This window comes from Calonectris borealis, chromosome 1 (assembly GCF_964195595.1).
Source record: "Calonectris borealis chromosome 1, bCalBor7.hap1.2, whole genome shotgun sequence".
Taxonomy (NCBI): Eukaryota; Metazoa; Chordata; class Aves; order Procellariiformes; family Procellariidae; genus Calonectris; species Calonectris borealis.
The window spans coordinates 45,189,475-45,204,970 of NC_134312.1; the positions used below are offsets into that span (position 1 = coordinate 45,189,475).

Below are 15,496 nucleotides of genomic sequence, written 5' to 3' on the forward strand. Positions count from 1 at the left end.
AAGCACTGTATAATATCTGGCAGGACTAAATGTGTATGGCAATCTGACATGGATCATCTAACCACAAAGCTGGAGCAGTACCAGCAGGTGTGGCAGAACTATGTAATGACTGCACAAGCACTGGATTTCTTTAAAATGCGTGTCACTTTTTTTAAGGAGGAGGGAGGCACAACAGTAAGTTCGAGCATAGGTTTGTGATCAGATGTGTGGATGTAGCACAAATTGAAAAGAGCTTTCTGTTGAATAGTGAGGGCCTGAGTGCTGGATCTCGCTGTAAACCTCTTCGTGACACTCCTGGCATTTTGTGCCGCAAAGGTAGCTGGTTTTCAGTTTGGGCTTTTTGTAGCTTTATTAGTTGGCCCAATAAAATGTATTTATTGCTTTTTCTAAACTTTGCCTTATATGCCATTAGAGACTATAGAAGAATTTGTAGGAGGTGTCTTTACAACAGAGTAAAATTGTTGGTCTGGTACTATCAGGCCTTGCTTTATCTCATTTCTACTTCTTTTTGTTTTTTTTTTTTTTCTACAGCTCACTATCGCTGGCATTCTTTCACCAGCAAACCTTTGAACTTTCCTGGTTTTCCTTCAAACTAGTTATATTTTTATCTAATCTTATTGTGCAGGACTACATGGAGCCACAGAAGAGGTGGGAAATAGGTGTATAAAAGCAATATGGGAGCAGAGATGCAGGGAAAGTAATGTCAGTAGGCAGAGAGGTAAAACACTAGAAAATAGCAGTTAAAGCCAGTAATGGAGCTTTGATTTGCACAGAGTGATCCATGATGCTTCCAAGTAGTAACTCGCACTTGGGAAATACATCACCTTAGCCAGTTTAGTATTGGTTATTTTTAGATTTCCTTACTGCATACAAAGTAGTTGATGAGCAGGCAGCACTATTTACAAATGACTGTAAACTTGGCATTGACAACAGTCTTTCATCTTAACAGTTGAATAGAACTGTGTTAATATCTTACATTAATTACAGTCTAATTTCAGGGTAGCCTCCAGATGAATTTTCAGTTTATCTGCATTGTATTGTGTCATCTTTTAATAAAATCAGTGCATCCCAAAAGAGAAAGATGGCAGATGCTGAAATTTTAAAGCTCATCTGAAATCTTTATTTTGAATACAAACTAATTAGCAAACTTCCCTGAATGGCAGATTTGGACAGGAAACATTTTATTATTGCACAAGAAAACCATTTAATCTGTGCTTTCTGTGCTGAGTTTAATGCAGCCTTACTGTGGCATTGTGGTTTGTGCCTACTTAATGAGATTTCTGCTGATGCATACAATTAGTAAACTAATTTGATCAAACTGAGGGGCATAAGATAAATATACTTCTAAAACTCCAAAAGCAGGGAGATTGAAGACTCATTCATCTCCAATTAATATGTGTTCTAACACATAGTTTCTTTGGTGCTACCTTTTATTTCCTGAAATACAAGAAATAAAAATACTGATCTTGGGACCTAAGTCAAGATAGTTTGTATGCAGATTTCTTGACTTAGGAAATCTTACATAAAACCTGAGGTTAATTTAATGACAAAGATGCTAAATCGACATTTGGAAATAGAAATTATTCTAAAAAACCCCAGAAATCTGATTTTTAGTGGTTTGCATCCCGAGTCCTGCAACCATCCCTTGAAAGACTCTAGCTTTACTTCCCACATGAGCCTTATGACTTCAGCTTATTCTTTTCCTGTATTTCTAGTTTCCTGTCATCTCTTGTTTGCCTTCTTTTTCCTCTTTCCTCTATTTTCCCTCCTGTGCCATTTAATTGCAGGCTGGAAAAGAGCCAGCAAAGTGCTATAGCTAGTTTTGAAATACGCCATTGTGTGCAGGCAGATAATTAGAAATCAGGCTAAACAGGACAGATAATTGTTGACATCACTGTACCACTTTTCCTTAATGGAGGGGCTAAGATGGAGATGGGTTTTTCTCTGTGTTCGTTAATTTTTGTGCAACTTACAAGAACTTAATACTGTTGTTTTCTTACTCAAATTTGGTTGAAAATGGTGAAGAGTGTCAGAAGTTGTTAATGTGCTCCTGAACAAAAAACAGATGCATGGACAGCAAGATCACACAAGCTTGATTTCCTTAGAAAACTAATCTAAACCGCTGTTTCTAATTATGTGAAGATAGATTTTATACATTGAGTGTCATTAACCAAAGAATTTCACAGAAAACATATTATTAGGTTACATATATAAAATATATTGCAAATGTATATACTAACAATCTAACTTCTTTATTTTAGCCCAAACTCATTGTAACAGCAAGTTTTGGGGTAGAACCGAAAAGAAAAGTGGAATACATGTCCCTCCTAGAAGGAGCACTGGCAAGGGTACAGAGCAAACCCGATAAAGTTCTCATTTACAAGCGACCGAATTTGGTGGGTGTACAGTTGTTGTGCCTTTATGTTAACTTTCAGATGTGTATGTAATGCACGTGCCTTTTCTCTTTTACAAGTAAAATTTTTGGTGTATCTGTTTGTAGTTTGGTTTTGAATTTTATGGGGGAATTTTATATTCATAAGATTTAAATAGTAAATAGAACTAATGCAGCAGAGAGATTACTATGAATAGTATTGTACAGAAAATGGAATAGTACATGTTTTTTGACCTACTTCCATTTATTCTGTCTGTTTTTCTTTTGACACTTCTCTATTTTTCAATGGGCAGGGCCATGTTCCTTTTACCCCAGGTCGCGATCTTGACTGGGAAGAAGAGCTTGCAAAAGCACAATGTTATAAATGTGTCTCTGTTCCCTCAGACCATCCACTTTATATTCTGTATACATCTGGAACAACAGGCTTGCCCAAGGTAAAGGACTATCTGTAGTCTAAGCGTCTGTGACCAACGTATTTGCAGTTCCACTTGAGAAAATATTTAATTAAGAAGGTTGAAAATGTTTGCCAGTGCTCAGTGCTATAAATGATAAGCATTGCTAGAAATGGTTTAATCTCATTTATTCGCATTTCACTACTTTAAAGTCAGTGTCTAAGAATAAATCATGTTTGTTTATTTAAATAGTAGTAAAATAAACTGCATTTACTTCAAAATGTTTGTGCAGTATAAACTTTTGAGGACAGCACAATGTCTTTTATCCATTAATATCTTCTGTGTTTTAACTGTTTAAGTGTAGTATAGTCACTTAATGGCAAGATTAGTTAATATAGTACTTGTGTGATAGCATATATTGCTGAATAGTCTTTGCTTATTCATTATTTACATATTAGCTAATCTTCCCATAGATAAGATGTAATGAATGACATTACAGATTAAATGGATTTAAGCATGTTCTGAAGGCTTGTGTTACTGAACAGTTCTGAGAACATAATTCCCATGAAAATGAAAGTTTAGATTGAGTAGGTGAAAACTGACATGCGGCATTCTTTGAAAATGTTTGCTTTCAAATGTCAATTAGTCTTAATGATCTATTTTTAAAAGATCTTATTTTAAAAGCAAACTCTTGAGTGTTTGCTTGGTACTTACAGTTCTCTTTTAAAGTGTAGAAGACAAGCTAAGTATAATTTTCTGGCGGTGGTTTTACCACTACAAATTCAGAGGCAGTATCACACATCGCTGGGTATGGTAGTGCTTAGACTACTACTAGAAAGTTATTTAATGATGTGGCCTATAAAGTTCAGAATCTAGGGAGAGGTAAGGGAAAACAAGCACAATTTTGCTGAGAAAAATGTCTTCTGCTTTTGCCTTGAACATGGGCACTTTAAAGCAACATATGTATCATTTAATTATATTGTCAAAAGGTCCAAGATCCTTTGTTACAACAGGTATTTTCCTTGATTGTTAGTTTCAAAATATAGTATCTCGGAGACAAATTTCTCAGAAGTTTGCTTCACTGTATTGGCTCTCCAGAGAAAAATATAGACACCTTGAATGAATCACCCTCATAAGAGGGAAAGTGTCGACTAGCACTAATGAGTAACTTGATGAATAAAATAACTTTTTTATTCATTTAAGGAACTTGCTTTTAAATGGTCATGCAGGTAAAATTACTTACTTATGACCTTCATAACAAAACTTTTGTTAATCTTAGAGCAGGGACTAAGTTAGAAGCTGAGACTACACAAAGGCACTCTGCTTTCTGAAATTTGTGAAGTGTTAGTTAACCATTCTTTGCTGTGGCAATCTCCATTTTAATGAGTTAATATGTCTCTACTGCCCCTCCTTTCTTGGACGAGGCCTGAAAGTGCCTATTTCATTCTATTAACTACAAAAAGAAAAGGTACCGTGCCTAGCACAGACAGATAGCTGCATTGTAATGTCTGCGCTGTAGACATTTGTTTGGTCAGATGAATCTCACCTGAATTTTAGTTCAGGACATCAGGGACATAGTTTACTTAATTCTGTCTTCTAGAAACAGTGTACTACAAGATGATGAAATGTATATTAAACATACAAATATTACAAAATATTTCAAAATTTTTCTTATTAATGGTGTTCCAGCGCCGTTTTTGGCTTACCAAGGTGCACGATGCTATTGATACTCTCTCGTTCTAATTTTCGAATCCCTCTTTTAGAGTAGGACTGGGTTGTTCTTCATTTTGCATTTATATGTATGCTTCAGGCTAGATATTAAACCTTTCAAAAATAGACATCTGGTTTAAGCCAATTTTCTGACATCTTTAAAAAGAGTCGGTGCAGAAGGAGGGGTACATTTCAGGGAGTAATTCACCCCAGTTATTTTAGCCATCGGCTACTCCACAGTGATCTTCTTTTCCAGTGATGATAGACTAGACAATGTGTGTGAAACATGCTTAGCATTTAGATGGTTTAAGTGAGGTAAATACTCAATCTCTTATTTTTTGTTGCATTATTTTGTTGCATTAGCATATGTTGACTAAATATTTGTATATCCAATTTTAATGAGATAATTCTAGTGTTTGTTATCTTCTGATAACTATTGTCATCTAGGGCTTGAGGTGTTTTTTTTTGTTTGTTTTATTGTATGTTTGTTTGTTGTTTGTTTTCCAAAATTCTTCAGTGGGAACACTAGCACAAGCATGTACTTGTGGGAACAGATCCTTTTCTTAAGTGAGGAGTATTGGAATTAAACAACTTTTAAGTTTATTACTGCTAAACCCCCCCCAAATTTCATTGAAGACAGGAATATCATTGCATCCTTCAAATGATCTTAAATATTCAAATTTTCTCATTTAGGGTGTTGTCAGACCAACAGGTGGCTATGCAGTTATGCTGAACTGGACAATGTCAGGTGTATATGGACTCAAACCTGGTGAGGTAATTCTGTTTAAATGTCATGTAAGTTTTTTTGAATTCCTCTTAAAAACTCCCCACTAGATTTATGCTTTTATTTCATTTTAGGTGTGGTGGGCAGCTTCTGATTTAGGCTGGGTTGTTGGTCATTCCTACATTTGCTATGGACCTCTCCTTCACGGGAATACTACAGTTTTGTATGAGGTATGATCCATTCTAAAAAGCCAGCCGTTAAAAAGGCAGCATCTCCTCCCGTTGATGATTCTGATGATCCTGTTTATTCCTGTCCAGTCTTCATGCCATATATATTTAAATTGTGTGTATATCTTCAGTGTTTATACTCTTCTCTCTATTACAGTAATTTGTAAGGAAAACTTACTTCACTATCCTTCAAACTTGTCTACTTCATCTGTGTGACTGGTGATGGTCAGTGGGGCAAGGAACTCCAAAACAGCAGACCTAGAAATGGCAGATGGTGGAGAGTTGCTGAGGCTTCAGCCACAGGCCATTACACTACCTTTACTATGGATCTAGGAGAGGATGTTGTGTTTTGCGTGTCTGGAGATGACAAATTCTTACTGGATCTGAGTTGGAGGCAATTGGGAGCTCTATGGTTGGAGCCAGAACTCTTAAAGAGACTTGTCTCTTCTTTCCTCCCCCTACCACTCAAGGCAGCTGAAGCCAAGACTCAGATGACATTCAGGACTTGGTCCTTCTCCTTGAGGGACGAAACTCAGTGGCGTGGAGAGGAGACCAGTCCAATTAGAGTGGCCAGTACATCCTAACTTTGGTGCTCAAAAAAGCAATCACGCTGCCTGACATTGTTATTTTTTCAGAAGTTATTGTTGATTCTCTCATCGCCAGACAAGAAGATACAGTGTTGCTTGAACCATCTTCTTTATTCTTCAGGGAGTGAATCCAGTATCCATCAGTGATAGTGAAAGACATTGTTAGCACTACATTGTTAGCTCTTAAGCATGCTGAGACTCGGTTGCCTGGATTCACCTGACATAAAGAAGTCTGGATATATCCCAGCTTCTCCAACACTATGCAGAGTGAAACCCACCTAGTAATTGTTCTGTCTTTTTCAACGGTCCTAGAGGCAGAAGTTGTTTTAGCTCTGCCATTGTGTCATGCTGATCACCTCTGTTGATTTGTATGGTAATTAGAAACGTGTGAACCGTTAAAGGAAATCTAATGGTAACTCATGGCAGCGCATACAAGAACTGCAAAAGTGTAGTGAATGTACTAATACTGAGGGCATGAAAAAGCATATGAAACAAGCTTTGATGGCATTGTGGATATAGCAGTTGTTAGAGCACCATCTGTACCCAGTGTTTGTGGAGCAGGGGAGTCAGCATGACATGGTGGAAACATACTGGTTTACAGACTATCATAGGTGCAGAAGTTCTGCATAAGGAAATGTGTATTTATGATTAAACTTTCTCCGTCTTCCTGCTAATGCACCATACAAATGAAGATGACCATACTAGAACAGAAATGGATTGTTACTGTTTTCAGGAACAAGCATTATCAGAACAATCCTTTGGTGTTTGCACAACCAGTTAAGTTGGTATTGGTTGAGATGTGCTTCACTGTTATGAACTTACACACTGCTGTTGGTGGGTAGCTGGTACTGGGATTGTGCTTGAATTTTGAGTAAATATATTTCTGAATCCTTTGGAGGAGGTTGCCTCCAAAATTGTTTGGATGCCGCTGCATCAAACACTACAGAACTGACTAGTGCTTCCTGCATCCTGTTTTGGAAGCTAGAAGTATACTTTACTGCTCAAAGTTCACTCTATAAACTTGTAAGCAAGATTCTCACAAGCAGAATGCGCCTCTTGAAGCAGGTCAAGAATCCTCAAGTCCAGAAAAGCAATGGTCATTAGGGGTGCGTGTACATGATATTTGAAATTACAGCAGCAGTGCAGTTCTGAAATAAGTCCTCTGATTGTCCGTACTTACTGATTTGGCTCACAGAATGGTTTTAGACGTATGAATGACATCTTTACAGAGAAAGCTAGGACAGAAGCTTTGCCACTTGGGATAAAAGGGTAGGATCCAATGAGTGGGACTGCACTGCTGTGAAGTTCTCCAGAGCAAATGAAAAGTACATGTGCCAACAGAAAGCTTTAAAACTGTCAAGAGTTCCCACCTTATTCTGAAGTACTTCTTGTGCTGTGCAAAAGGGCCAAATGCTATGTGCGACTTCATATTTTCTAATGGCCGCCAGATGTCTGCTTGTTCTGACTTTCAGCTGCTCCTTTATTTCTTCCAAGCTTTGGCTTCTATCTTCTTCACCAGCCCTATTTCTTTTGCTGTTCCTCGTTTATGAACAACATCTTATAATATGATTAAAATTATTCCACCGTTCCTACTGCTGCGGTTTGCAATAGTGACAATTGTTGCTTTGGCCTCCCAGAATATTGAGCGAGGGGCAACCCAGAGCTTGACAGCATGTGCTCTAAAAGGCCCAAAAGTTTCTCCAGCAGATGCACCACCTTGTTGCTAATGTCAAGCCTGCTGCCAAGTGGGAGAGGACTAACAAGCGGTGCTGCATTCATTTCAAGCAGATGAAAACCATCTTCTTGAAGAGGTGGGACAACCATGCTTCAGAGGTGGCACAGTGCGTGTGCCCCTACCACAGAGATCTTGAACAGATGATCAGGGAAGGGGAGAGCACTCTGCAAGCCTGCTGCTCATGAGGACATCCACACCCTTGGTCCCAGGACCAGCAGTCTGGGAGAAGAGTCCAGGGAAAAGCATGCCTACTTTGCTGCACACATCTACATGCCTGCAACCTGCAGAGGACCCCTGTGAAACAACACGCAGGAACATCCCCTTGGCCCACTCTCTGCCACAGCAGGCAATGGGAACTGTAAACTGGTGGTCCGGATGCCCGCCTGAGTAAAGCGTGTGTACTCCTTTCCTATACATGCATTGAGCGTGGGACTGTGTTTAGGAGGTCTCTGGTAGAATTAGGGCACTGATCACAGAGCTGTGGAAAGGTGGTGTAAGTCTCTGGATTGACTGTGAGAGCTGCTACACCTTGAGAGACGATTCCCCAGGGGCCGTGAGCTGTGAGGGAAGTTCTCTGGAGGAACAAGCTCCCTCAGAGTCCACTTGCCCTGTCCCAGCTCTGCCTGTGTGCCGGGCAAAGTCCTGGCAACCGCATAAGCCGTGGACATGGCTTGCCTTGATAGCACAGCCCCCCTCGGCTCCTGCACAAAAACCCAGCCGCACTATCTCAAATGCAGCATATAAAGGACCTACTCAGTGGTGGTAGTGGTGCTGGTACTTCTGGCCAGGTGTCAGATCCTGTCCCTGCCTGCAATCAGCTGCTTATACAACAAATACCATTCAGGATGATTACATTTCTTTGAAATGCAGTGGTTAAGGTAGTGGTTGTTGGCAATATATGATCTCTTCCCCTGCCCCAAGTCACACTTGGGAAGGGTCATAGAGGGAACGGCACTGCGGGCTGGGACAACGATTGGATTAGCCAGGTTTACCCAAAACAAATGGATTGAATGCATCAAGAGAGTGTGTGAAGCACACAGGTGTGGAGGAGGGGAAAACCAAGGACGGAGAGAAGTATTGGGAACCAGTTCCTTTTAATCGTTGCGTAACATTTGCCAGATTGAAAGACATTGATGTCCAGTGATATTCCTCCCATTCCACGCCATGCACTCGTGACTGCTGAGTGGATGGGTGACTGTCTTCAGTGAAGGAGCAGACAAAGTTGTGACACAAATGCATTGCTGGATGCCCCACCTATGACAAAGAGAGCAGGGAACTGAGCATACACATACTGCAGAAGCTGTGCTCAGTGTTTCAGTCTGAAGGAAGGTCTCAAAGATGTCCTCACAGATGGTTCAGACTAGAAGTGATACCCTGAATTTGGAAGGTATTGGAAACACAGTGTCTGTCCCATATAGCCCAGTGTCTTTCAGATGACCACAAGTTGATTGCTATTCCATTATGCATTCAGTGAAAGCACAATTAAATTAGGCCTGTGCTGCACCATTGTCGGAGTGTACTTTATGGTGTGGGGCGCAGGGGTATGCAGCATCTCTCATAATGCTCATTGGCATTGAGGACATCATGAACATACCTGTCCCTTCTTGGCAAGAAAGCATTGGCATATGTTTTGGTTCTGTGACCAGAGATATGGAATATAGGACTTACAGAAATTTTATGGTGGAGCCTACTGGTGATGTGTGGACTGACATGCTACTGTCATCTGCATGAAACAGATGAAAGGGACAGCATGACTCTTCCTAAAAGAGGAAGTGCTTCCCTTCAGTCAAGGGAGCAAAGATCTGTAGGATAGCTTTCCATCAGAAAACTTTGAGCTGCATTTGTCATCCAATGAACAAGGCTAAGTCTAGTCTAAAATAAACCTCAAATAACATCTAGTGGAAGAGGTAAAGAGCATTGGCATTAAATGGTTTGATCTACTAATCTGCTCTAATTCACCTCGCTACTTGCTATGTAAACAAAGTCTGTGACACCACGTGTGCTTGTATTCATGTTTCATGTTATTATTTCACATGGTACTAAGTTTTTTTTTACCAGTGCATGTAGTGGGAAGAAGATTGATCATCTCTCATAGAACAGCAGATTGTGCCTAGGTGACACCTGTGTATGTTGCTTTGTACAATATCCTGTTGTTTATCGTTTTTGTAACAGAAAAATGTAAAATAAGAAGCAAAATGCAATGTTTAAAAGCAAAGCAAATTTTGAGGTCTTAAAAATGTGTTTTGGAATGTGTTCTTGTCTTTGTGGTTAACTTTTAACTTTGTGGTTAACTTTTAAAAGTGTTAACTTTTTCTTCTGTTCAGGGAAAGACTGTGGGTAGTGTGTTAAGTTGTTCTATGAAGTGGAACAGCAGGTTTGCAAAACAAGTATTTTTTGTTAAATATTAAAGTATACAAAGTGATAACAACAAGCACAAGGGTTTTTTTTTACCTAAACAGCTAAGACAGAGAAGCTCACATGCCTTAATGCTTCCAGCCAATGATTGCAGCAGCTGGAGAAAACTTAAACAAATAGTCGTTCTTAATTTGAATCTCAATGTACCTTCTGTCCACATAAAGTTTACTGACTTGCTTACTTCCAGTGTTCAGCATGAAAGCTTGCAATGAATGCGTTATTGAAATACATGATGCAGAGAATATCTACAGTGCAACTATGGCAATAAAAATCAGCCATTTGTTTGAGTATTGCTTTCGTTTAGCTCTTTTTTGAAGAGTCTCCGATGGACTAATCTGGTGGAATCCACTTGCTTCTGTGAATTTACAAACCAGCTCACTGTGGAACTTCTGAAAGCTTTTGAGTCAATGACTAGCGTCAGCTTGCTGATTGCAGGAGTGACGCTTGGTTCTTAGTGCACATCCAAGTTCTGAAGGCCATTAGGAAGCAAGGTTTTTTCTAAGATATTGCAAATTAAAAGTAATCAAGTAGTTTAAAAAAAAAAGGAGGAAGGCGTTTGTTTAAAAGCAGTAGGGCAAAATCCTAGGAAAAGAAAAAAAGGCAGAATTCAAGAGGAGCAGATAAGTGAGAGAATATGTTAAACTCATGAGGTAGACTCTTCTGCAGAAAGGATTCCTTAGTAACTAACTATATCTTTATGTGGAAAAGGGAGTATAGTAAATTTACCGCAGTTCATATATTCAAATACATACATTTGTATAGATGGATGAAAATATCCAGAAGAACTAACAGTATATAGTTGTATACTTGAATTTGCAAATGACTCCAGATGCAGGGGTGGATTTGTGATATTTTGTAGTACATGTGTACATACTGCACAGCTGTCCTATACCTTTTGCTCATCCCAGAGGTCATGCTTATCAGGTTCTTGCTGTGTGGTGTTCGTTTACGTAGGGCAAGCATGGATACATCTGTGAGAACTCCTAAAGGTTCGTTAAATAATTTGGGGATTGATTTTAAGATCTTGAGTTAAGTCATGTAGGCTCTCACTTAACTACTTATGAAAGAAAGAGATCACTGCAATGTTCTTTCTATTGCGTATAAAAAGATCATTTTTCCTGTGAAGAAGAGAAACAGTCTGGACACTCGTTTCTGCATTATTGTGGTGGCAGAGACCACTGTGAACAAGAGAAACAAGCTTTGGCTCTGAAAAATTAACTGAAGTATGCATGGCTTTACATACTGAGGTATTCAGTGTGCATTTTTCACTGCCTTTTCCAGAGGTGAAAGGGTGAGGAAGAATGATCTGTGTGGTGCACTTAAATCCCACCAGACTCCATTTGTCCCTCTCCTGTCAGATGGTAACAATCTTTGCTGTTTCATCTTTATAGTATGTAAAGACCCTGTGAAATCTTTGGAAATTCAGTATCCTTAAGCAAAAAAACCTGTTAGTTATTTTGACCTTGTTCTGTTGTCTGGAAATGAGGTTAATTTTCTGGTGTATGGTCTCCACAGAAGCTAGAAATCTGCTTTCTTACTTCGCTTGGATTTACTCACACAGAATAGATCCTCTGGGCAAAGTGAAGAGATAGACAAGAACAGCACAGGGCTGTGCCTTCTCAGGTCAACTGTTACGTGGATCACTAACTCTGCAGTATATAATAGTCCTCTAGTTAGGGTCAGTGCTGGTTTTGCAGTACATGAAATAATAAACTGTCAACTGTTTTGACTAAAGACTTTGTAGACCGAATTCTTACTTGTGTGTGTAGGAGTGTGAGAAATCTCAGCATATACTGTTAAGAGCTCGTCCTTGCAGTGTCAGTGTGTCATACGTGTGTATGCCCATATGCAGATGGGTGTTCATAAAGGTAAGCCTACATGCTATGTAAGTATACCTATGTAGATAGTAATCTTTTTTCCCCCTCATATGCATGACTGTTTCTTATATTTCTAAGTGTATTTAATCATCCACAGTTTTCAGTTGATTTATTCAACTGTTCTATCCACTAGTCAAAAAGTATTGCTTTGATTTTTTTTTTTTTTGTATTTTAGAATCCTACTTCATAAATAGCCAGGTCTTCTTTTAAGTTCCTTTGCTTTTTAATCAAGAAATTTTCGAGGCAGTGAACACATAATATACCTATTCGGAGTGTATTGACACTAAATGTGTGAGTTCAGCTGAAATTTGGAGAAGAAAAAAATTGAGCTCTTTTCTAGGCTGATTTTACAACTTGCACAATTTGCCTAATGTTGGATACTTTTCAAATCCCATCTCCATCTTTATTTCATCTCCAGATGCTCAATATAGTTCTGGTATTCATTTTGGGGGGCTTCAGTGGCTTCAGGATCTCTACAAATAATTAAACAGAGAACTCCAGTTATAAAATGACTTTCACGAGAAAAATAGAAATGAAATAGTAAAAAAAAGTAGAAAGAAATAGTTTGATTCCTTTTCAAGTTTAATTCTATTACAAATGGGTTCCATTTGCTAACTTGTCTGGAAAATACCCAGTGGTTTCCCACTGAATTCATACAATGTTAAGGCTGGGGACAACTGTGATTGACTTTTCTGATATTCTGAATAACAAGGAGCAAAAACTTCACCCAGTAGCTGAAATGCACATTTATAGAATCAAATATCATATTAGCTTGAGTATTAAATCACTATAGTCTAATTAATGTTTAAATACCTAACAGATGTTAATTAGATTCTTCATTCCAAGGGGATTAACTCATCACCACCACACTAGTTCAGTAGAAGAGGAAAGAAGTGTGAGAAAAATGACAGTTTCTCGGAGATAAGGAAAAGACTTTGATAGTTTTATAGTATCTGTTTTTGACCACTGGTACACTGGGCCACATTAAAATTGTTGGATGAATTTGGCAGAAGAGAATCACTAAAATAAATACTGCAATGAAGAGGTTTTCATTCTAGCAGGTGTGGAGTAAGACAAGAAGGAATGGGGAGGAAAATGATGAATTTCTTCAGCAGTTTCTGTTACGTAGTCATCTTACAGTGAAGTTTTATCTCTGTGTGAATGCGTGGGGATCAAGATGGTTATTGTCATGAAGGCATCTCTGAATTTAAAATGTGTTGGTTTTGGAAAATAAAAAAGAGTAAAAATCTTCTTTCTTTAACAGTGAGTATTAAAGAAAAATCAGAGTTAATATCTGGTGACCTACACGTCTGCTTTGTGATTTTTGCTCTTGGTGAGAACATTATTAAACAGCAATAGTACATTTCCCACTTTTCTTTCTCTGAGATGCCACCAATCGAGTCTTCAGACAATGTTCATGACATCAGTGTCATCTTTTTGAGGATTAAAAATGGGAAGAAAGGAAAGACTTCTGTATACACAGGGAGAAAAATAATGTTTACAAAGAGGAATAGTGTATAATTTTTCCTCTGCTCAGAAGACTGTCTTAACCAGTGAATATTCATAAATTTGTAGTCAAAGTTTTTCCTAAATGATTGTCTAATGATGCGTTTTGGGTAGGGAGTATCAGTATGCTGTTTAGGTACGGGGAAAGAACACCTCATCCCCTTTGCCTAGGGACAACCACTATTGAATATAAACTGTGCTGACTTCATACCCTCACTCCTTAAAGTGAGTTGTTTATTTTTAAATTATTTAGTAGGTGACAACTTGTCATTTTAACAATTGCTGTGGGAACTTCGTGCTTTCAATTTTTACTTGCTGTAACACCATTGTCAGGAATGTGAAAACAGTAATGAATTCCTTTGAATACAGCGAGGTTTGGTTTTGGTTTTTTTAAATAATCTGTCCTGGATTGTTTTTCTCCAAGGCATGACAAACTTCAGCTATAAATAAGCTACTTGGAGTCTCACAGCCCACTCTGCGTTGCTTTTGCTAATGGGCTTGCAAGCTGTAAGCACCAGGGCAGCACGAAGAGAAAGTCTGGCTACTACCTGTGATCCTGTGATGTCAGGAGACAGGCAGTATTGTAGTTCCAGTGCTTGGGACTTCGAATTGGAGCTAGGGTAAGGAAGCGGATGCCCACACTTGCCAAGGAGCCATGCATTAAGGACTTCATTTGAGTAGTCTAGGACAGAGAAGGAGCTATTGTCCCACACAGTGCTGTAGCAAGACATTGCTGGGCGCGTGGAGCCTTCCTCACAACGCTCAGTGGGGTCCTGCTGTTGCAACAAATCCGCAGGGAGCACGACGACAGCAGCAGGTTTAAAATTACTCATTTGGCACAGCTGTTAGCAACTTAGGGGCATCCAGCCTTTCTACAGTTCTTGTAAGCCATTATCATCAGGTTACAAAGAAACCACTGCCTCTGGAGTTTGCCAGTTTTGTGATCTTCCTGCCATCGTCCATACTGACTGTATTTATGGAGCGAATTCAATAGGATGTATCATCTCAAGTCCTTAGTGGAGGTTTGGCAGCAGCGCCAGCAGCAGAAGGACGAATGCCTCTATGAACATTTCCTTTTGAATCCTGATGTGTCAGGATTTTGTGTGTGCTTTGGTATCAGCAGGTTTTAGTAGCAATGAGTTCCATGTATAATATTTGCTATGCAGAGAGAATTTCCTCCTCATAATTTTGAATTTATCTTTAATTGAACAGCCCCTTGTTAGGAGTCAGACAGGGCACTGCTGAGCTGTTATTGATGCATTGTTGGTTATTTCACTATAGCTCCTCTTATATGTCATTTTCCTCAAGTAATCCATCCCAGTGTCTTCTGACTTTCTCCACAGAAGAACATTTCTATCCTCTTGATTGTTCCTGCTGCCTGACTATGAATCTTCTTTCGTAATCGTGTATTATCCATCAGCAGATTTTGCCTGAGGATGTCTGCTCAGCTGGTAGACGTCTGATAAATTACATGCTAAATCTAGGTACTTCCAGAAAGACCTTCCTATCTGTCTGTCTGTCTCAGAGTCTCTTGGTAGGTTATTAAAAGGAAGTCTTTTCTACTTGAATCCTCCCAGCTGATAGAAGAAGTGTCTGTTTCTACTTTTCTTTTTTAAATTAGGTGAGACAGATCACTCTCTGACTGCCTTGTTCTTGTTTACCATGCTCTCAGCTCCTGCCAACCACAGATATTATGGCTAGTAACTTTTAAAATAAATTTTCGTCTCCAGGATTGATGCAAATACTGAATAGCAACAGGTCTTGAACTGATCCCTGCAGAAATCCAGTGGAAGCATCTCATTTGCTCATAGTCCCCAATTGACTCAGCAATCTGTCAGCATATTCTGAATTTAATTACCCTGTGCTTTATTGTTTATATTGCCAACTTTTTAAAAATCAAAACTGCATGTGGTCATAAGCCTCTCATCACA

General features: G+C 39.0%; 1 protein-coding gene across 1 annotated transcript in view; it reads left to right on the plus strand.

The window, feature by feature from the left end:
• The window catches only part of ACSS3 (acyl-CoA synthetase short chain family member 3), a 93,117-nt gene that overhangs the window by 21,070 nt on the left and 56,551 nt on the right, over window positions 1-15,496 (plus strand). Inside the window, exons 4-7 of the mRNA XM_075150535.1 lie at window positions 2,262-2,396; window positions 2,686-2,826; window positions 5,188-5,268; window positions 5,353-5,448. Coding sequence (XP_075006636.1) covers window positions 2,262-2,396; window positions 2,686-2,826; window positions 5,188-5,268; window positions 5,353-5,448 — 453 coding nt within the window. The remainder of the gene's footprint in view (window positions 1-2,261; window positions 2,397-2,685; window positions 2,827-5,187; window positions 5,269-5,352; window positions 5,449-15,496) is intronic.